Source organism: Octodon degus, unplaced genomic scaffold, assembly GCF_000260255.1.
Source record: "Octodon degus isolate 3935 unplaced genomic scaffold, OctDeg1.0 scaffold00017, whole genome shotgun sequence".
NCBI classification, from domain to species: Eukaryota; Metazoa; Chordata; class Mammalia; order Rodentia; family Octodontidae; genus Octodon; species Octodon degus.
In genome coordinates, this window is record NW_004524593.1 from 10,114,601 (window position 1) to 10,136,191 (window position 21,591).

Consider the following 21,591-nt stretch of genomic DNA (forward strand, 5'->3'; position numbering starts at 1 on the left):
TTCAGCCTCCAGAGTGCTGGGATTGCAGGGAAATGCCATCACATCCAGCTTTACCTCACAAATATTAAAAGACCAGAAAGGAGCATATTGTTTCCAAGTAACTCAACTACATCCCAAAACAAAACTGATGAATATTTACAATGCCCGACAAGGTAAATCTAAATATCTGGTACCCAAATCAAAACTAACCATGCACGCTATAAAGCAAGAAAATGAACCCCATAATGAAGAAATTACCGGGACCAGCCAAGAATGAGAATGGATGTTAGAACTGACACGGAAGTTACTGTCAATTAAATAGCTGATTAAAACAGCTACTACAACACTTTTTAAATGTTCAAAAATAGTCATACAGAATACAGTCTTTTAAAAGGTACACTGAACCTCTAGAAATGAAAAATATAAACATGTGAGATGAGAAATACACTTAATAAACTTATGGCAGATTTGAAATTGCAAGACAGACTGGCAAATTTGGAGATTCAGCAAGATAAAAATGCTTCAAAGTGGAATATAGAAAGAAAATTTTAAAACAAAAATAAGACATCGGAAAAAAAAGAGCCGTAGGACAACCTCTAGTGTCCAAATACATGTAAACAGAACTCCTGAAGGAAGAGACACAGTATATTTACAAGTGAAATATTTGAAAAAATAATGGCTAAACTTCTCCAAATTTGATGAAAACTATAAACCCATGGAGCCAAGAAATTTAATCAACCCCAACACAAAAAAAATATGAAGAAAACTACATCAACATACATCATAACCACAGTTTTCAAAAATAACGACGAAAAAAAGCATAGAAAGAACGAGGGACAAAAGCATATTACATATAAAGGAACAATGGTAAGTATGATGCTGTATTTCTCGCTGGAAATAACACAAGCAAGATCATGCAGCAATATTTTTGAAGCACTCAAAATCTGTAAGTTAGAAGTTCAAGCCCAGAAAAAGTTTAATTCCAAAACAAAAGTAAGGACATTTTCAGACTTTATAAAAGCTGAGGGGCCAGGGAGATGGCTCAGTGGAAGAAGTGCTTCCTTGGCAAGTGCAAGGGCCTGAGTTCAATCCCCAGTTCCGCAAATAAAATAAAATAGAAGCTGAAACAACTTGCTGAAAGTAGATTCAAGAGGACATACATAAATGAATGATGAGCTCAGGAAATGGGCAAATGCCCAATTTTTTTTCTTATTATTGAATCTTTTAAAAAAGTAATTTCAAAAAGAAAAATGACAATGCAATGTGTGGGTTATGATGTATGTAAAGTTAAAAATGCTTGGCAATAACAGCACAAGGCAAGAGGGGAGAAGTGGAGGCACGTTATGGTAAGACTCTTATTCTCTATCTGAGATATATGGTAGCACCAGAAAGTAGACTGCCGTAATGTAAAGATGTATACCATAAACCCTAAAGCCACCACTAAGTAACCTGGAGTTATAGATAATAAACTGAAAACAGGTACAGAGAAGAATCATTAAAGGTGTTTAGTAAGTCCAGGAACAGGCAGATAACAAAATAAAGAACAGGTGAGACAAATAAAAAACAGAAAAGTAATAGTTTGCTTGAATCCATATCAATAATCACATTAAATACAAAGCTGGTTGTTTTTTTTTTCCGGTACCAGGGATTGAACTCAGGACTCTGCACTTGCCAGGCAAGTGCTTACTCTACTGAGCTATTTCCCCAGCCCCAGTGTAAATAGTTTGAATGTTTAATAAAAGACACAAATTATCAGGTTAGATTTAAAAACTTTCATTCTACTACATGCTGCTTATGAAAAATGCGCTTCGAATATAAATAAACAATAGGCACATTGGTGTTGGTATGAAAAGGCAAACAACCATCAGAGTTGGAGTAGATAAACCAGTGTCACACAAAAGGGACTGAGGACAAAAATGTCACAGGAGGCAAACAGAAACATTTTGCAATGATACAAAGGCCAATTCATCAAGAGACCATAACAATCAAAGGTGCTTATGCATGTAATAATACATGTTCACACACGAGGGAAAAATCTATAGAAGAATCAGACAAGTCTATAATTAGAGTTGGCGATTTCAGATAAACATTTCTCAATAATTCACATAACTAGCAGACAGAAAACCAGTGAGGATAGAGATTTCAACAACTTGGCATTTACATAACGCTCAACCCAACAACAGCAGAATACGTATTCTTTTAGAGTGCACACAAAACATTTACCAATAGATACTATATCTTGATCCATAAAATAAACTTAAATAAATGATTCACATTATTCAATAACATTAAAGGATTCACATTACTCAAAGCATATTCTGAGACAAGAGAATTCAATGAATGTGAAAAGATACCTGGACAAATCTTAAAATATCCTGAAACTCAACAATACCATCAAATAAACTGTAGTGAAAGAGGAAATCAAGATGAAAATTCAAAAATGTTTTGAAGTGAATGAAAAGAAGACACAGCATATCTAAAACTGTGCAGTGTCCCTAAAGGTGTACTTAGGGGGACATTTATAGCATCAAATCCCTCTATAAGAAAATGACAGCAATCTCAAAGCAATGATATCAGCTTGTACTTTAAGAAATCAGAGCCAGACATGGTGACCCATTCCTCTAATCCTAGCTTCCCAAGAGGCTGAGGCAGGAGGATGTTATGTTCAAGCCTGCTTGGGCAACTTAGTGAGACCCTGTCTCAAAACAAAAAATAAAAAAGGCAAGGGATGTAGTAGAGTGCACCTCGGTTCAATCTCAGTGCTAATAAAATAAAACAGAACAGAGCAAAACTTGCTTGAACTGCAAGAAATCCAGAAAAGCCAAAATAATATTAAAGAATCTGAATAAAGCAGGAAGGCTAACACTGACATTAGGAATACCGTCCTACTGGATGTACAAAGATAAAGCAATCAGTGGAATAGAACAGAGTCCAGAAATAGCCACAAAAAACTATGGGCCACTAATTCTTGACAGAGGTAATTTAGTAGAGAAAGGATAATTTCCATAACAAATGATACTAGAACAATTGGATATTCATATGTAAAAATATGCATAGCAAACTACTAAAAGCAGCATCCCTCCCCCCACTATGGATTGAACCCAGGGCTTTCACACTGAACAATGCTTCCAACCATTAAAAAAGAAAAAAATTCAATTTTGAGACAGATTCTCACCAGTCCCTAAATTGTGTATGCTGGACTCTAACTTGTGATTCTCCTGCCTCAGCCTCCCAGAATGCTAGAATTATAGACATGGACCACCATACCCAGCTAAAAAGCAACTTTAGTTCACATTTTACATAATATAATATACAAAAATTAAAAGTGGATCAAAGATTTAATGTAAAACCTAAAATTATAAAACCTCTAGAAAAAAGCATTTTTAAAAAAAGACCCTGAAGTTAAGTAAAGATTTCTTTGGTATGACACCAAAAACATGATTCATAAGGAATATCTACATACATTGGACTTCATAAAAAATGAATACTTTTCCTCCTAAAAAGACACTATGAAGAAAAAGAAAAGACAAGCCTACAAGACAAGACTATAAGAAAGTATGTATGTCAATATTTTATCAAAAGGACTTGTATCCAGAATTTGTAGGAAAAAACAATTTAAAGAAGAGCAAAATATGTGAATATACTTCACCAAACAGACATGGCTGCCAAAAGGACACCAGTAATGTTCAACGTCATTGGGCAATAATGAAATGTAAGTTAAACTTACAATGAGACCTACTACATCTCTATGGTGTAAAAGGTATAGGTCGAGAAGACTGACCACAGGAACTAGAACTCCTATGCAGGGATATAAAAATGGCAGGCAGTTTAGGAAATAGTTTAAAAGTTACAAACACATCTGTCACATGGTCTGGCCGTTGCAATTCCAGGTATTTACTGTCCTCCACAAAAGCATACACACGTGCATATTAAGAGCTGCCGATGAATGACCCTACTACCAGTAGTTGTAACAGCCCCAACCTGGAAACTACATAATTGCTCTTTAACTGGTAAGAGGACAAACTGTGGTAGCATGGCAGTGGAACCATTACTCAGAAATACATATAAGTGAGCTACTGATGGGGACAAAAAATGACTGAACCTCAAAATAATTATAAAAAGAGAAAGAAGTCACCAAGAGTATAAACAAAGGATATGACTGCATTTATATAAAAGTCTGGGAAATGCAAACTATGGCATAGAAACCCAGCAGACCCGTGGTTGTCTGGGCACAGGGATGGGGAAGGGAGTGGAGCTGGAGGGAGGGAGTACAGGGAAATGCCCCAAGGGTGAGGGATATGTCCAGTCTCATATGACAACAGTTTCATGGATGTACGACTAATATATATATATAAAATATATATATATATTATATATAGTGTGTATATATATAGTGTGTATATGTATATATATATATATATGATTCTCAAATTACAAAAATATGCACAATTTATTGTATCTCCAATATATCTCATTAACTCTGGTTTTTAAGACAAGAAACTTGCCAATGGCCACAAAGGTGGCGGGAGAGACAGCGTTTAGCCCAAGGGCTACGTGGTTCAGCACCAGGGCTTTCCCCTCAGCTGGCCTCAGCTGGCCCCTGACACAGCGAGCTGCGAGGCAGCCTTCTGGCCCCAAGCCTGCCTTTTCCAGAGCAGTGTGGCCCTCAGCACATCACTCATGTCCTCACTGCCTTCCTCTGCCTCGATCCATGAGCTCTGATCCCCAGGAGACCTGGCTTTCACCACCTTAGCTGATGCCCCTAGGCCAGCAGTGCTCCCCTCTTTCCTTCTTTACTCTGTACAGAAGAAAGAAAGGGCAGAGGCAGCAAGGGGAACCTCCGAAAGCAGTTGCAGAAGTGGAGTAATTGGGGTCCCCTGCGAAAGGTGCAGGTAGTGATTGCTTCTCTGGGGGCACAGTGGGGCGCATCTGGGTCATGGCAGCTGTGTGTAAGGGTATTGGGCAGCATCTGGCTGTGCAGGGTCTGGGCACCCCTGCATCTGCAGGAGCTCAGAAGACAGCGCTGCTGCTGGAGGCTGACACACTGCCTGTACAGTAGGAGGAGAACATCCGGGAACTCTGTCCTAACCTGACCTTCTCTACCCTCCCCCTCCTGGATTGCCACATCTAGTACCCAGAAAAAGGAGGACGGATGTTTTCAGAAAGCACGTGCCTTTCGGAAAGCACACAGGCTCTCCAGTTTTCCTAGCCAGGGCAAAGAACTTTTCACATTGAGGAAGTTAGTTTCGTTCATCTTCACCTCTACCCAGTGCAAACCTTTAAGAGAAATATGTTATTTCTCTTTCATTCCATTTTATATCATGCAAGATCAGGTCAAAGCAGTGTGGTAGGGAGTTATTTTTAAAGCAAAATATCATCTGTTTTGCAGCTTAATTACATAGACAGGAGAAGCTCGGCTATTCCACACATACTTCAGATGAAAGGGCCAAGACAAGAGACCAATTTGGGCTCTCAGACTCTAATCGGTCATTTGACGTAATGGAATAAAATGCATAATGCACATGTAGTAAAACAGAACCTAGAGAACAAAAGGCTCAGTTCAGAGTGCTAAGGAATATTATAAAACACCTGTAATTATAACTGCATGACTCATGTTTATACAATGGAAAATCCACTCTCTGCTTTACACCCGCTGGAGTCCCAGTGGCCGCAGAAGTCTGCATTTCACACTTTAGGTGCTCAGTGAGAGAGCGCAGGCCATTCGCTCTCGCAAGGAACTTACATCCCCACGAGTGGCTGACCAGAAAGTGGTTCTACACCAAGTAAGCGAAATAGGTGATAATTAATAGGCAGCGAGAGGCGGGCTTCTCACTGACTTCAGATCCATGAAGCCCAGGCCACGGGGCTAAAAGTACGTAACTCAGCCTGCTTTGATAATCCTTTATTTAAGATTTTAAGTCTAGACTTGGAGCGAACCAAATTAGCCACGTTGTACTCTCCCCATGGGAGGCAATATATTAATTTCACTGATTCCTGAGCTGTGCTTTACTGGGCACCTGGTGGGTCCCAGGAAACGCTAAGTTCTCCTAATATCGCTCACTCCCTGCAACAATCCCGTAATGCAGGAAAGAGCTCCATACTATGGATGAGAAAATCAAGGTTCAATTGTGTCAAGTGAACTTCCCAAGAGCTCACTGACAGTGGACACGAAGTCTAAGATGAAAATCCAAGGCTAACTCCAAAGCACACGGCAGTTCTCTGAGCGCATCTTGCCTTAGCCAAGTGGTTCCTAACGCTGCAGCACACTGGAATGAATTACTCGGGACCTTTAAGGAAATGCCAGTGTCTGGCTCCTGCTCCCACTCCCAAGATTTCCAGTCTACCTGGGCTGGAGAGCAGCAAGGGCCCCGGCATTCCTCGGGAGTTCTCTAGGCGGCCCTAATGTGCTCAAAGTCTGGGAACCACTGTCTCAACCCGGGCAGGTGCCAAGTTCTCATTCACCTGCGTGACACTCACAGACTGGGATACAGTGCATGCGTGCTCAGGGCCAGGGCTGGTCCCTGTCTGACGGCTATATGCACGTCTGGTCCAAACCTAAGCTGTCTCCTTATCAACGGGTCATTTGTGCTTCCTCTTAAGCCTGTTTCTGCTGTGTGGACTTAATTATAAGCCAAAATATAACAAAATACCACGTAAACCAGTAACATGATTTTGCAAATAGAGTTAGTACTTCTAATAAAGCTAAACCCAATGCTTTTGAAAGCTGTAATAAAAAATGGATTTAAAAATGACACTGAGGGCTGGGGAGATAGCTCAGCTGAATAAGTGCTTGTCTGGCAAGTGCAGGGTCCTGAGTTCAATCCCCAGTACAAAAAAAAAAAAAGACACTGAACTAGGTGTGCACGAGATGTTATAAAGTGGAAAAACTATAAGGGATTAGAGGACTCTATATCCACTGGCTGTACAAATAATTTAAGTTCTCAAACCTCTTTGAAACAATTTAAAGCCAAACCTACACTATTAACCTGAGCATAGTTCATGAAAGTCAGAACTTTAGGTTGAAAGCTCATCTCTAAGAGAAAGTCGTGGCCCTCCACCTGGGGTCAGGAGGGCAAGGACCCAACTCAGAGACAGAGCTCAGCGCCAAGGTCTTTCCTAGAGACTGAAGCATACCTACCCATTTGTTTAAGTTACCGCCTTTTCTGTGAATGTATCATTATATAAGATTTCTATCTGTCACAACTTTTTCAGTGATCCTGATTGTCTGGTGTCAGAGGGCTTATTCAACCATCTGCTTACATGAAAGGAAACCAGGTGGCCTTTCTTGTCCTGAAACAAGCGATACTAGATAGCAGAGCGATGTAGGTTTTCAAACACAGCCCACATTCCACTGTACTTAACCTTATGTGTCAGCGCTGTGGGGACCAAAGGGGAGTAGCAAGGACCTCTGCCTCTGGGATTGTGTAGACTAATGGGGCTCACACAGGCATGCGAATGAGGAGCATATACAGCGAGCTCAGGCAAAGGCATAATACCCCTCATGTTACTATAGGACTCAAAGGAGAAAGATAACACAGAGGGGTAAATCTGGAGGGCTGCTTGAAGTGGGAAGTTCAAGGAGCACATGGGGTGGGGGGACGAGCTGACCGTTGTTTCTTTCTTCTGTTCCTCTCTTCCTCCCAAGCTAAGGTAGTCCTGAACTTTGGTGGTAGGCGAGATTAAAAATATATACGCTTGAGAGACAACTGCAGGGGTATCAACTAGTGAGGTCCAGAGGAGGCAAATAAGAACAGAAGAAGAGAAGGCAAGCAGAGGAGCTGGCCAATGGGAAGGGAGTGGGGAGAAATCCAGGCAGAGAGACAAGGACATTTGGAGCTAAAAGATGGGCATCTGAGGGAAGGGACGAGGTTCCCTGTTTTCTCAGGAACCAGGAAGCTGACTATCTGCTGGGAGTCAGCCAGGACAGGGGGCTTCAGATGAAGACTGGGCACTGCTGCTGTAGATGAGGTACAGTAGGAGGCCAAAGCCACACTGTTTGGTCTCCTAGCCAAGTTTTCAAAAATGGTGTTATAAGAATCTGAAAGTAACAAACGGTCACCTCATTATTGACCAGGAGGGAAATGAGAATGTGCAGTGGTTGGACTTACTCACTGCCTGGGGTCGGGAGGGCAGGGACCCAACTCAAGTGACAGAGCTCAGCACCAAGGTCTTTCCTAGAGTCTTCTCCTCACATCTCCCCCCCCCCCCGCAAATAATGGATCTTTAGAACCATGTCAGACGCACAGCCTTCAGTGGCTCCTGGCTGATCCGATTCATTCCATGACATGGAAATGAAGCTGGTTCACTGTCAAAACAAAACTGAGGTGAAGGAAATGGTCTGATCAGACTGGTGAGCACATGAGTACAGACCCGGACACATACCAGGAGCTCCTACATGCGTTCCTGTGTACACACACGTGCACTCAGCCCAGCTCACACTGCCACCCTGGAGTCAGCCAGGTGAAGGAATAAATCAGAGACCTGGTCATTCTGCACTCTAGGCCACAGCTGCTTGCAAACTCAGGTGACGCACTTTAAAGACCATCAACAGTTCTGTGTCTGCCATTACTGCTCTGGACTAGCACAGCACTACAGTATCTTGTTTTAAATCCCTAACCCACTCACTACTATGAGCAGCAGCTCTCTCATCATTCGGAGTCTCTTCCCCAATGCTGGAATTCCCAAGAAGGCTTTCAATTCATGACAGATTTAGCAGGGGAAGTCGTCTATGATGGGTAAAGAATCAGACCTACTAATGTTCCAAAAATATTGGAAACTAGGGAGCTATTTTGAGCTTAACCTAGTGCTATCTGAAAAAGGAGTGATAACATAAACAAAGAATGTTCTTTTCTATCTTGACCACAAATGTTTCACACATTTGTCTGTTTAGTTTTATGCGTGTATGTGTGCATAAAGTGGGCATATGGGTGTGCGACGTGGGCGCTCATATACACGGTATATTTAGTTTTTGTAGCAGAGACCTTTGAATCCATCATCTAAGCTCCCACCAGTTGGCCAACAGCAGTGAGTTCTGTTGCCTGCTTCCCTGACGAGTGACTAATTAATAAACTTTCCCTTAATTAAGTGCTGGCTGCCAAACCCACAGGATTACTTACATATAAGTAAGCACAAGTTCCATTTTTAAATAACACCCTACATCTTCTCACTATATTTTAAATACACAAATTCCTTGAAGTCAAACAATCCATGGGCTGGGAGGCTGTGCCTTTCCTGGCTCGGCTCCCACCCCTACAGAAGCCAGGTGCCCCAGCAGGTGGGAAACATGCCCCAGATTCAGGATTGGGAGTATTATCAGTAGCCTGCACACCTGCCTCTTCTCTCTTCTTATTCTACAACATTTCGAAGCACCTAAAAAAGGTTGTAGAAGTCATTCGTGGTGTTTATCTTTTCCTTTAACCTGAATTTATTATTTCAAAGCATTTCTGTTTCACAAGTTAAAAATAGGAAGATGAGTTTAATGTCCAATATTGAATAAATACTCATGTTTCATTACGTAGCGTATATTGTTGGGCTTCTGGACTGTCCTTACTTAAACTTTTGTGGAAGCTGAATTTCAGGTTCTTCTGTTCGAGGTACTTTAATGATTTCCTTCTTTTCATGGTTTCTCTGCTTTGAGATTCCAAATTGAAAGCAGAACCAAGAAATAAAAGTGAAAACCTGAAGAGTTGTTCTGACTTTGGTTTGCAACCTGCAAGGAGGAAGAGACTGTCCCACCCTCTGAGTTTTTCTGCTTAGTGCCATTTGGGAGCCATTTGGCTCAAGATTCAGGTCTTTTATGTTACCTTTTGCTGAAAGACCTAGAATATGCTGCAGGCAACAATGGTTATTATTATTATTGACAACTGCTTGAACAAATAAAATAAATATTTTTCAGACTTTTACATTCACTCTGTTAAGACATTAACCAGAATTAAACAATGGGGGCAGGATTTAGAGCCTGCTCCTAGATCTTCAGGAGAAATGTGCATACAAATCTGCTGTGGACTTTTCAAGGTCTGGATCTTCTTGTCCTTCTCCTAATCCCTTATTTGCTTCAATAAAATGTTATTGTAAATGGAAGTGCTCTACACAGGGTGAACTCTTTTTTTTGAGATTTAAGTTTCCCAGAAAGAAATCCATTAAACATGCTCGGTTTGTCCCCTGTCAAACCATCTCACCAACATGGGTTGTCAGGAGACATCTGGTCTGCTAAAGGGGAACATTCCCTGGGGTGCACAACTGAGTACAAGTGGGGAGACAGTAGTGGCTTGAGGCTGATTTTTAGCACTATAAAAGGGCAGCCTTGGTGAGCAGCGCTCCAGCCCCATGCGGAGGTATTTTCATTCCCTCCTGGGGATGGGGGAGGCAGTCAAAACTGAAGGGGCAGGCACCATGGACAGGCACAAAAGGACACCTATGGATCCCATGATTCCACTCGTATGATAGTCTGGATAAGGGCAAAAAGACAGAAACGAGGCCAATGGTCGCCAGGACTAGAGGTGGGCAAAGTGACCGACTACAAGGGGTAGAAGGGAACTTGGCCTGCTTCTGTGTTCTGACTGTTGTGGTGCTCTGCCAGAACTCATCTGAAAGTGTGTGTCACTGATTGTAAATTACATTTCCAGACTCAGAGTGTAAAATTCAACTGAGGCAGAGGAACAATGGCAGGCCATTGGTCAACAGAGGCACTGAGGGTGGGCTTCCACTGGGGTGCAACAGAAGCCTTGATGAGCTATCTCTAAGAGTCTGGGTTCTCAAATCTTCTGGGCAACAAGGAGACTTGTGGAGAAACTGGGGGGCCTGCCTGTCCATGGACCCAGGACGATGGCTTATTTCTAGGATGCAGCTAGACTAGATTAGTTGATTGCATTTGCTTTTGTTAATTGGCTTTAGAATTTCTAAGCCAAAGGTCACTCTCCTGACTTCCTTTCTAGCACCCACTGTCCCTGGGAGGATCATTCGGTGCGCTAGTTGCCTGAGTTTTGAAAGCCTACAGAAGTGGACTTAAGAGACATGGAAGAACCCATTCTCCACTCCTATCCCAGCCCAACACTGTCGCCCACAGCTCACTTTGGAAAGCTGAGTGAGGGCAGCAGAACATGCTGCCCATGGTCCCGAGTCCCCAGCACCACCCTAGTAATACTGGTACTGGAACTGCCTGAGTGAAGACATAACCAAGGAGGGAGAACTGCACCAAGCACTGCTGACTGTCTCAAGACAGCCAAGGGGAGACTGAACCACAGTGCTCAGAGCAGGCAGTGCAGCTTGGAGGCAGTGACACTTAAGCCACTTGGGAGAGGCAGCCAGCACCCAGCGTCCAAGTCTGAGGCACAGACCATTTAGCAAACTTGACTGTGTCAAGGCCCCAGAAGGGACTCAAGCTGATGATGGGTGGCACATTGCCAGGGTGTTGTGGTGGCTGAATCTTGGTCTTTCCTGATGAGGACCTTCAGGGCTTGAGAACAGAAAGATAACCACGTAGCAGTTGCTTTTCTCTTGTAAGTCTGTTCTTCCCCATGCCCATGGCAGTTTGTTTTTAAGTTAGCCTTAACAAACCAAGCTTTTTGCCCTTGGACGATTCAAAAGTGAACTTCAGCTCAGACGTTGTAACTATCTAAAATTACAAAGCATGGAACTCCATGTTAATGCAGTGGTTATTCTACTCAGAAAAGGTCAAGGCCACCCCAGATGGGGGGAGCATGCCATTGTGGGCCAAACTGACTTACTTCCACCCTTCCCACTCTTCTCCATCCGGTACTGGTAGATGTGCAGTGTGAAGAGCATGTGGGAGTTGCGGTGGTCCTCCTCATCGCAGTCCTGCTGGCTGCTCCTGCGGGAGGCAATGGCAGCGTCCAGGAAGAAGGCAGCCTTCTCTGCAGTGGGGGCCCGCAGCTCACTCTGGTTCTGCAGCTGAAAGACAGAAAGCCAGGGGCTGAGGCTGCAGGGTGAGGGGGCTCGTCTGTCACTCACGCCGGGGTGCTAACAGCTTGACTCGGCTGCCTATTCATTCTGCACAATGAAGACATGTGCCTTGCTAAGGCCAGAAGTCCTTCTGGGACTGGGTCCTGTGCAAGCCTCAGCTTAATGAATTCATTTCTGAAAATTGAGATTGAGCACAACCGCTTTTACCTATTTTACAGTAGAATCTGTAAATAGCAGGTGTGAACAGCAAATGGTTGTATTGAGAGATCAATGAGAGCAGATGGCCCATGCTCATCTCTGCAGAGGCTGCAAAAACGACAGCCTGTGTGATCCGTTTACCCCGGAAAACACGCGGGATAGGACAGCAGCTTGGTCTCAGTGATTAGATCGTTTGAAGAGGTCCAGGCTGCAAAACGTGATGTGAGAGCTCGCAGCACTGATGTCCCAAAGAAGTTGTTTGCTTTTTTAAATTTGGTTAGCTTTCACTTGACTCCTAACTCTTCAGTTATTTAATTTAATGCTAATCTGCAACTACATTTACTAACACAATTATGATCAAAAAAGGTCTTTTCCATGTAAAAGACACACTCAAATATGCAAGATCCTTGAAAATCTCATCTGTGTTTAAGAGATATCTATTTTTACCTTCAGTTCCTGGATCCTTATTCATGGCAGACTCAGTAATTGATTACAGAAAACAGAGTGGGCACCATGTCTAAGTCTTATAAGAACCCTTAGCAATTACAGTAAGCTTGGAATAAAACAATCGTATTATTGGAATTTGGCCAGCACTTAGGCTTGTTGGAGAAAAGAAACATGATTTGTTCAAAGAACTGATTTGCAGGATGCCTTAGGGTTGGTACAAACTCTGACAAATTTCTAGTTAGACTCTATGCTACAGTTTTGAACTATGACAGCCAATATTTGGAGCCTAAAACCATCAAACTCCTTGAACTTCAAAGACAGTTTGTATTGTGTGCATGGTTTTGTATTTATAGAGTAAACCAAATAATTGAAAAAAGCGTTCAATCAGGAGAACCAAAACAATGAGGATGCTGATCTTTCATCTTCTTCACCTTCCACTAATCAGATCTTTTACTTAGAAAGTCCTTTTTTTTTTTTTTTTGGCAGAACTGGGGATTGAACTCAGGCCCTTGCGCTTGCCAGGCAAGCATTTATTCTACTGAGCTATCTCCCTGGCCCCCAGATCTTTTACCTAGATGACTAAGTTGTTGATGGACTCCTAAGAGATAGCTCATGCATGAGCAGCAGTGTGGCGGAGTACTAGACTCCATCACTGGGGCTGTGTAGACAGCATTACGTGACAGTGGCTCACAAGGGTGATCCCTGGACTAGGTGATCCTGTGGCAACACAGGAGCTTGTTAGAGATGCAGATTTGGGGGCTCTAACCCAGTGCTGCTGCCGAACCAGCAACTCCTGGGAAAGGTGGTGCAGCAGTCGTGACTGACGTTTGAACACATATTCCAGGTAACTGTGGAGCAGACTACAGGGGCTTGGAAAGGAAAGTGCAAGCACAGAGGTGTGCTAAGCAGATGCTGAGCACTGTTGGATTGGGCAATGGGTATGATAGCGGCATCCTCACCTTAGCAAATGCTCCCAGTGGGATGGGGCAGTACTTAGCAATCTGAACTCCCAGCAGAAAAAAAGGGCGCCTCTTTAAAAGGCAGAAAATAAGGCCTACTGCAGGACACTGGCAGACTGCTTGTCCCGGCTATGAATAAGGGTGGCCAAGTCCATACTGCACCTACTCTTAAAGAGCAAAGGAAAGCCCCAGAAGAGGTGCAACAACCTGGAAAAGCAAACTAGAGCTTCTTTTGGCTTCCACAGCTCCAGCAATTATATCATGGTTCTAATTAGAAAGTGGTTATTAGTTTTTCCTACAGCACTGTTAATCCGGCTGTAAACCAGTGCCAGAAACACAGTTTATAGAGCCATAAACAGCCCAAGTAATGGCTGAAGCTATTTGTGTAGAGCAGTAAATATTGCAGTTTGTTGTTAAACAAAAGAAAGATTGCGCCTTTTGGGGGGGCATAAAGAAAGTGAATTCAGTTTCTCCCCAAATGCTATGACAGTTGTGGCTCCTGCTCATTGTCAATTAGATTCCAGGTACAAATATTTAGGTTGGGTGAGCAGATGGCCCCGCAGCTGCAGGCATGAAGTTCTAGTCCACTTTAAAGTAAACACTCATATGCCTGTGTTTGTGTGGCTCCGCTGCCTCAGCCTCCGATGTGGGGGATGAGCCACCCGGGAGACCACGCTTGCGGAGTCACTCACCTGCGTGCCACAGATGGGGTCTTCGCAGAGGTACACGCCTGGGGACTGGCCATCCTGCAGGCTGCCCGTGGCCACCTCAGAGAGCAGATCCCGTAGGTTCTCTTCTTTCCCCCACACCTCCACAGCTGAGATCCGGACTGAGAAACGGGCCCCAGTCTTTTCTTTGCGTTCATTGATCAGTTTGAAGAGCCAAGAGATGGCACAGGGGATGATGCCCAGGTTCTGCATGGAGTCGTCCTTCCCAATCATGGTGTAGGATTTTCCTGCAAGGTTAAGGGAAGAACAGAAAGAGGGCTGGAGAGTTGTGACAACGTCTTAGAGAGTCAGACACACAGATGACAAAGAAGCAGAGGAAAGGCACAGGGATATGGGTGAAAGGGAAGAAAAGGAGTGAAGTCAAGTTAAAAGCCAAGTTAAAAACCACCAAACCAGGAAGCAATTGACAATGATAAAAAAAAAAAAATGAAGCCTTTCCTAGTCTTCATGATGAAATGGCTACATCACAGAATGTGAGAGCCCAAACAAACAACAAGATGAATCCAGGCTACCCAGTGCCTACAACTGTTTCACACAGAGTGGGAAGGCAGGGACTTTTCATCACAATTATTGTGCTTTTTATAGCCACCCCACAGATTAAATCCATATACTCATACTTTATATCCTTTCTCAAGTTAAATGCTGTGTATATTTTTATAGCATGGGCAAATTCCATTAAAATTTGGATCCCTGCTTTGATCTGAGATCAAGAAGAGAAGGAAATAGCGGGGGAGAAGGAAGAGACAGAGATGCCATGGACTTTCTGTCCTGGCTGAGAACTGGCCTTTGGGTCCCATGCAAGAACTCTGGTGCAGTCTCTGCCAGGGGACAGCTTTCAAACTTACAGTGGTAGCTTCTCAGGCACATAGGACAAGCAGCTAGCCAGCCCCAGGTCAGGACAAAGGGTGGTGAGAGGGCTTCACCAAGGCCCTTGCTTGGGTGTCTTACCACCTCCTTTCCCAGCTGCTTCAGCACAGGAGGATTTGTGGCAGCACTTGGATGCCACCAGGCAGTAAAGACAACTTTGCCTGCTTTCCCCGAGGCAGGTCTTTGCACTGTGCCGAGGGGTTTGGAGGTTGCATTTCTTGCTTTTCCACTGGCTCCATCACCAACCCAAATCCTCTAGGATGGGGACAAGTAGCCCTGTCTGCTTCCCAAAGAGCCCCTTAAGAAATATGAATTTTCCTGCTTGCTTTCTAGGCTCACCTCTGACCTGGATCAAGTGATGTTTCCCAGATCTGGACCTGGCTATTCCTGACCCAGAACAACCTTGCTCCTACCTTGTCTATCTCTTGTAGTTGAAGTCTGTCCTACACGCACAGTGCCCACTTACAGCACGCAGTCTGGGTTGCTCATGACCGTGCAGTGCAGTACCTGTGAATCTTAGCCCTGCCTCTTGTCGGGGCCTCTGGGCTGGGGCAGAAGCATGATGGAGAGATGGGGAAGTCAACAAGCAGGAGGAAGAAGCACAGCTCTCACTAACCCAGTTTGGCATGACCGAAGCAGAACACGCAGCCATCGGCCCCATTGACCACTGACTGGATCACCTCTGCCACGGTCCCAGCACACACTTCAGCCTGCCAGACACAAGAGGAGACATGAGCAGTGAACAGGTTGCACAGTTGAGTCATCATTAACAGTGCACAAGTGAGCCTGCCTGGAAGTGGCTTAGGGTCCCGGTGTCATCACGTTCTCAGACGGGTACTCCTCTGCCCTGGAGTACCAGATCTCAGATACCTTCTGCCCCTTGCAAGCCTGAAAACTGCCCATGTTAGCTGAGGATGTCCCACGTGGGGCCGAGTGGCTGTGCCCGTAGAGCAGGCAGGCGCAGGCTGCAGTGGGAGGACAGGGCGTCTTCACAGATCGCACTCCCTTCCCTCACCTGCGGCCCTGGGCTCTTGGACAAGGCACTGCAGCTGTCTACTTGTGCTCTGCTAATCAGAGCCTCCCTACACACACACACACACACACACACACACACACACTCACGCTCGCTCGCGCACACACACGCACACACAGACACACAAACACACAGACACACATACACATGCACACATAGACACACACAAAGACACACATACGGCACACGACACACAGGCGCACAGACACACAGACACAGACACACAGACACACACACATGTCTACAGACCGGATGAGACTAGCAGAGGGATAAAGGTGACGTGCCACAGCAGGCCAGGGTCCTTGAGAAACTCTGCAGTTCTAACATAAGCAGGAGGGTCGTGGTGTGCGTCCGCTTTTTCCCCTGGTCTTTTCTGTTTCATTTTATGTCCTCCTCTTTTCCAAACCAGCCTTTTCTTTTTTCTCTACACATTCACTCAGCATATATAATCTCAACCGCTCGTCAGTACGTGGCGAATGAAAGGCCTTCAGCCTGTGTGGGTCTCATCCCCAACCTGGTTATTAAGCCCTTAGACTGGAGCCACAGGCTGTGGGGGCGTCTTGTACCCCCGTCATCCAGTAACACAGAGCTCTGCAAACAATAGGGATTCAGTGAATTCTGTGCAGCAGACTGGGTGATCTGGGAAATGTCTCTCTGCTTAGCATCTGGGACTTTCACAGCAGCAGGAGGATGAAATTACTCTGTGTCCCGTTGCCTTCGTTTCTGTTTCGGGGCTGAGCCTGGGGAAGTGCTGAGAGCGTGCAGACACTGGGCCTCGGCAGCTCTGAGAGCAATGGGCCTCCCAGTGCGCTCTGGACCGGCAGCCTCAGTGATGAATGTAGTTATTCAGCTGCAGGTTTCAGCAGCACAATGAATCTAAGTATTTGGAAATCAATTTTCTCTCCCAAACTGAAACTGAAAAACCACACTCCCAACAACCGTGAATTGTTCCAGGGTGGTCGTCTCAGCAGCTCTGCGAGGGGCTCCTCACAGGATGGCAAGACAGGGCTACTGGGGGTCCACAGGATCATTTGCAGCCCCCAGAACCGAGGCAAGGAGCACATTAAGGCCTGAGGCAGCGGCTGGAGAATCTTGATAGGACTCTCCAGAGGCGCCTCTGCAAAACGGGGAGATGGAATGACCCAATGAACCTCTGAACTGGCTTCCTTGGACAAGAAATCCACCTTGAGTCATACAGAGAAGGATTAGTGTCTGATGTTACCAAGGAGGATCCTAGTTGTGCATGGGCCACACTACCTCCACTGAGTCACCTGTAAACAAGGAGGGGGCAGGGGACGCAGGAGTGAACGCTTGCAGAGTCCCTGCCAGGCTACCTGTCAGGAGTGGTCAGTGTTCTGTCCACTGGTGTTTCTCAAGGGCTAGCACAGCCCCCAGAAGCTACTTGCTGCCTCTCCCGGGGGTCCCAGAGAAGCGAGCAGCCTTCCTGGGCAGTGCCAAATCTACCTGGAGGCTCTGCTCACCCACAGGTTGGAGTCCCTCCAACTACTATTCCTGCCTTAGGAGGACCCAGCAGGAGTCAGTCCGAAAAGTGGGCACCAAGTGGCTTCTGAGGCCACTTTAAGGTCATAAGGAAGAACAAGCACTGTTTTAATCCTTGCTGAGCTCTGGGATGCAGGTGGGCTTTGGCACTGGGAGGAAAGCACAGCTCATGCCTGCCTGGTGGCCGCTGCTCCACTGACCAGGACCTGAGAGCAAAATCTTCTGTCCTCCAAGCGTGGAGGTGCAGAGGTGCTCATTCTGTGCCGCTGAGCCGGCCATGCCCTGGAGCCTAATATCAACATATAACACTGCTGATATAATGATAAAGTAGCATTTATTGGTCTAACTAACATTTACTGATCATTTGCTATGTCCCTGTCTTTGTTCTAGGAACTTCATGCATGTCCATTCAATGAATCACAACTCAGTGAGGCAACTTTTGTCTATTTTCTCCTGGAAAGATGAGTGAGTATGTGGAGGCCCAGAGAGGTTGAGTGCGTGACTCGCCCAAGGATACACTGCTAGGAAACAGTGGACATAGTAACAGGAGGTCAAAGATACACCATCCTGAGGAGGATGCAGAAAGATTAATGGGAGAATCCAGGATGACATGTGCCCAGGACAGGGAACACGAACTGGGCACTTAATCCCTTGCATCTCAGTTCCCTTTTTTATTGTATGAAAAGAGTGAATTCTTCCTTCTTACAGACTTCTAGGAGGAGTCAGTTGGGTGACTTTTATGAAACTTCTTGAAAAACCACAAATTTATATGGAACTTAGGGGCCGGGGAGGTGGCTCAGTAGAATAAGCACTTCCCTGGCATGTGCAAGGACCTGAGTTCAATCCCTGGTTCTGGAAAAAAAAAAAAGATCTAAATTTATATGGAACTTAGAATATTGGGCATCTGAACAAATTAAAACATTTTGAAATGAGTGAAGCTATAATTGTGAGCATACTGAGCTTGGGAACCAAGTGCAAAAAGTAAGCACAGACTAGCAATAAAAATGGTTCCTTTTCCTAGAATAAATCTAAAACTCATTAATAGTCCATGCTTAATTTAGGGTTTGCTTTGGAATTCTCACAACTTACCAATATTTGCTTCTGAAAAGTTTTAGTTGTGTTAATTAAATTATTTGTAAGCTGTTTATTAGACCCAATGTCAGGTTTAAACTACTGGGCCCATTGGGTGGTACAACACAAGAACTAAAATGAACAAACCATAGAACCTGTCCATAAAGTACTTTCCCTTCTCCTGGTCCAACTCTCTGGGGAAACCATATGCTCAACTTCTTAATGAATGGAGCCTATAATACGCTGTATCTGTCTGTGGTCTGATATGGGGAACCCTGTGAACATCATTACATCCTATGCTTAGGTGCAACATGGAAGAAATTAACAGGTTGCAAATGGTACCTATTGGTACTGCCATTCTCAGATTTAGCTCTAGGCTATTTGGTACCATGCTAACCTGAATTTATGAGAAAGGAACAGGTAGATGATAGCACAAATCAGGAAAAGCAGGCCACTACAAGCAGAGGCCCTGGCTTATCTCTATGTAAGTCTGTGTTTATTTTCGGTGCTGAGGATTGAACCCAGGGCCTTGAAGATGATACACACATGCTGTGCCACTAAGCTACCTCCCCAGTCCTGGCTTGTGCAGTAATTTCTGCAATTAATCAGTCCCACACTTTTGGCACGTCCCCAGTCCTCAATCTCCTGAAGGAGCAGGCCTTGCTCTGTGCCCCTTTAGGGGACCACATTCGTTGAAATGTGTAGTTTCTGTCTGCCATTCTTTGGCTGCCTGAGGTCCATAAATCATGACACCGCAGACCTCAAATCATCCCAAAATTATATTAGTAGATGATTAGCAAAAATGTCCCCCAGTCTCCACCCTGCTTTGTGTACATTCTTCTCGCAGTGTGACCTTGCCACTCATCCAATCAAAAGGACTTTCTTCCCACTTCTTGAATCTGGGTCAATAGAATGCAGAAGTGACCCTGTATCAGTGTTGGGCCTCAGCCTTGAGAGGCCTCATGCTTAAATCCTGGCACTGCCACAGGAGCAAGTCCAAGCTAGCCTGCAAGAGACACCAGTGGACCAAGCCGACGTCGTTCTAGACCAGCTTACTGCCAGCCAGTCTCTAACCATGTGATAGCAGCCAGCCAAGAACCGCAGAGTTGTGTACACAACCTATGGCGTATCACAGAGCCTAGCTAGGGTGGCTTGGCTGAGCCATAAGCAGTACAAATGTCTGCTGTTTTAAGCACTGAACTGGAAGGTGATTTGTAAAGCAGCAACAGCTAATTGATATCTATATCTATATCTATATCTATATATCTATATCTATATATCTAGTATATAAGGCCAGACCACATAGTTGTAGCTGTTCCCATAACCTCTAATTGTGCCTGCTATCTTTCTGCTTCTGACTGCCTGTTCTGCCTTTTCCCCAGGAATATACTTCATTGAAATCCCAGCACAATGGACCTTCCCAAGGCACGATCCAGCAGCCCAGAAGGACTGGACTATTTGATGGAGCTCAAGGTAAGGGTGGAGAATGGATCTGTCCTAGTGCTCAGAGGACAACGGCTCACAGGTCCTAGAGAATAAACAGACTCTCTTCTGTCAGCCCTGCCTGATCTGGGGGGAGGGGCTGTGCTATACCCACCTGAGAAGCATCCTGTGGAAAGACTGCATCAAAGGCAAACATCTTAGGAGGAACCTGGTTACTTCTTTTCTGAAAGGCATTCTGACCTCCACACGTCAGGGGATCATACAAAGTGATCTGCTTCTTCCGTGGGTCCACCTTTAAGAAAGAGCTGGACTCTGAGGTATCACGAGCCAAAGTGGAACAAATGCGAAGCATGACTTTGACCTGTTAAGACAGAGAAAGACAGGAAACGACGTGGATTAGTGCAGCCGGAGAGCTGATGATGGAGCATGCTCAGATCTGTAGGTGATATAAATACACAGCACTGTACCTTCTCATGATACATTATGATGAAAATCTGGATGAATTAGTAACCTAAATCATTGCTGGGTCAGGAGAAAGACGATTTAGTCATAATTACCAGGTAGAGTATTTTGATATGTTCATTATCTCAATACAGAGATAGCACATCATGTTCTTTGTCTTTCTATTAATAAAAATTAAAAATTAACTGTGCTCCAGTGGCCCAATTACATAGATGAAAAGCTAATCTAGACTGTCAGGCTCTAGGAGCTGGTGTAGTCCCCTGGAAACTCAAAGATCAATAAACCATGCACATAAAAGTTAGTGACATAATTTACTCCCCTTCTCGGCTCATCAGGACTCTGGGTGACAAAAATCCACAGTTATTAGTGTCATCATTAAGGGTCTGCGAGGGGGCCTGTTTTTAATGGCCAGCATTTGAAATGCATTCCAAGGGGCAATAGTGCTAAAAGACTGGTTTGCAGTGTTATCTGGGATGCCATTAAGTGAGCCCGGAGAAGTAGGCATTTCAGGGATGCAAGCGCATCTCAGTAGGCACAGAACCCACGCCCTTTAACCCAGCCTCTGAGTCACGGAACAAGCACACCCATAGTGGTCGCGAACTACGAAGCCCGGCCCCATGGCTAGGCATGGTGCTCCCAGAAATACCCAGCCCGCTGCGGGGTCCTATAGTGAACAGTAGCCAAGGAGAAGCCACATGCAGCTCTGGAGGCTGTGCCCTGAGGAGAGGCCAGCATTTGCTCTATTCCAGCTCTTTGACGCTAGGTCATCCCCACGTGGGGTGGGGACCTCCTACTCTGTGGCAGCTCTGTGCCAGGCATGAGTGGTGCAAAGACACAATGCCCAGGGGAGTCACGGGGCATGCAGATGCATAATTTCAGGAATGTAATTAGGCAAATTGCGAAGGTATGCATGAGGATTATTTTAAACTCGTGACCTCTCTGCCTATTCAGTTGTCAGGCCTGATGAAATCTCCATCTTGTA

General features: G+C 44.9%; 1 protein-coding gene across 4 annotated transcripts in view; it reads right to left on the reverse strand.

Annotated features, from left to right (window-relative positions):
- Kif26b (kinesin family member 26B) overlaps window positions 1-21,591 on the reverse strand; it is a 512,864-nt gene that overhangs the window by 60,033 nt on the left and 431,240 nt on the right. For all 4 annotated transcript variants that reach the window (XM_023710227.1, XM_023710226.1, XM_004626828.2 and 1 more), the window contains 4 exons: window positions 20,302-20,508; window positions 15,717-15,810; window positions 14,198-14,460; window positions 11,706-11,889 (listed from right to left, as the gene is read on the reverse strand). In XM_023710227.1, coding sequence (XP_023565995.1) covers window positions 11,706-11,889; window positions 14,198-14,460; window positions 15,717-15,810; window positions 20,302-20,508 — 748 coding nt within the window. The remainder of the gene's footprint in view (window positions 1-11,705; window positions 11,890-14,197; window positions 14,461-15,716; window positions 15,811-20,301; window positions 20,509-21,591) is intronic.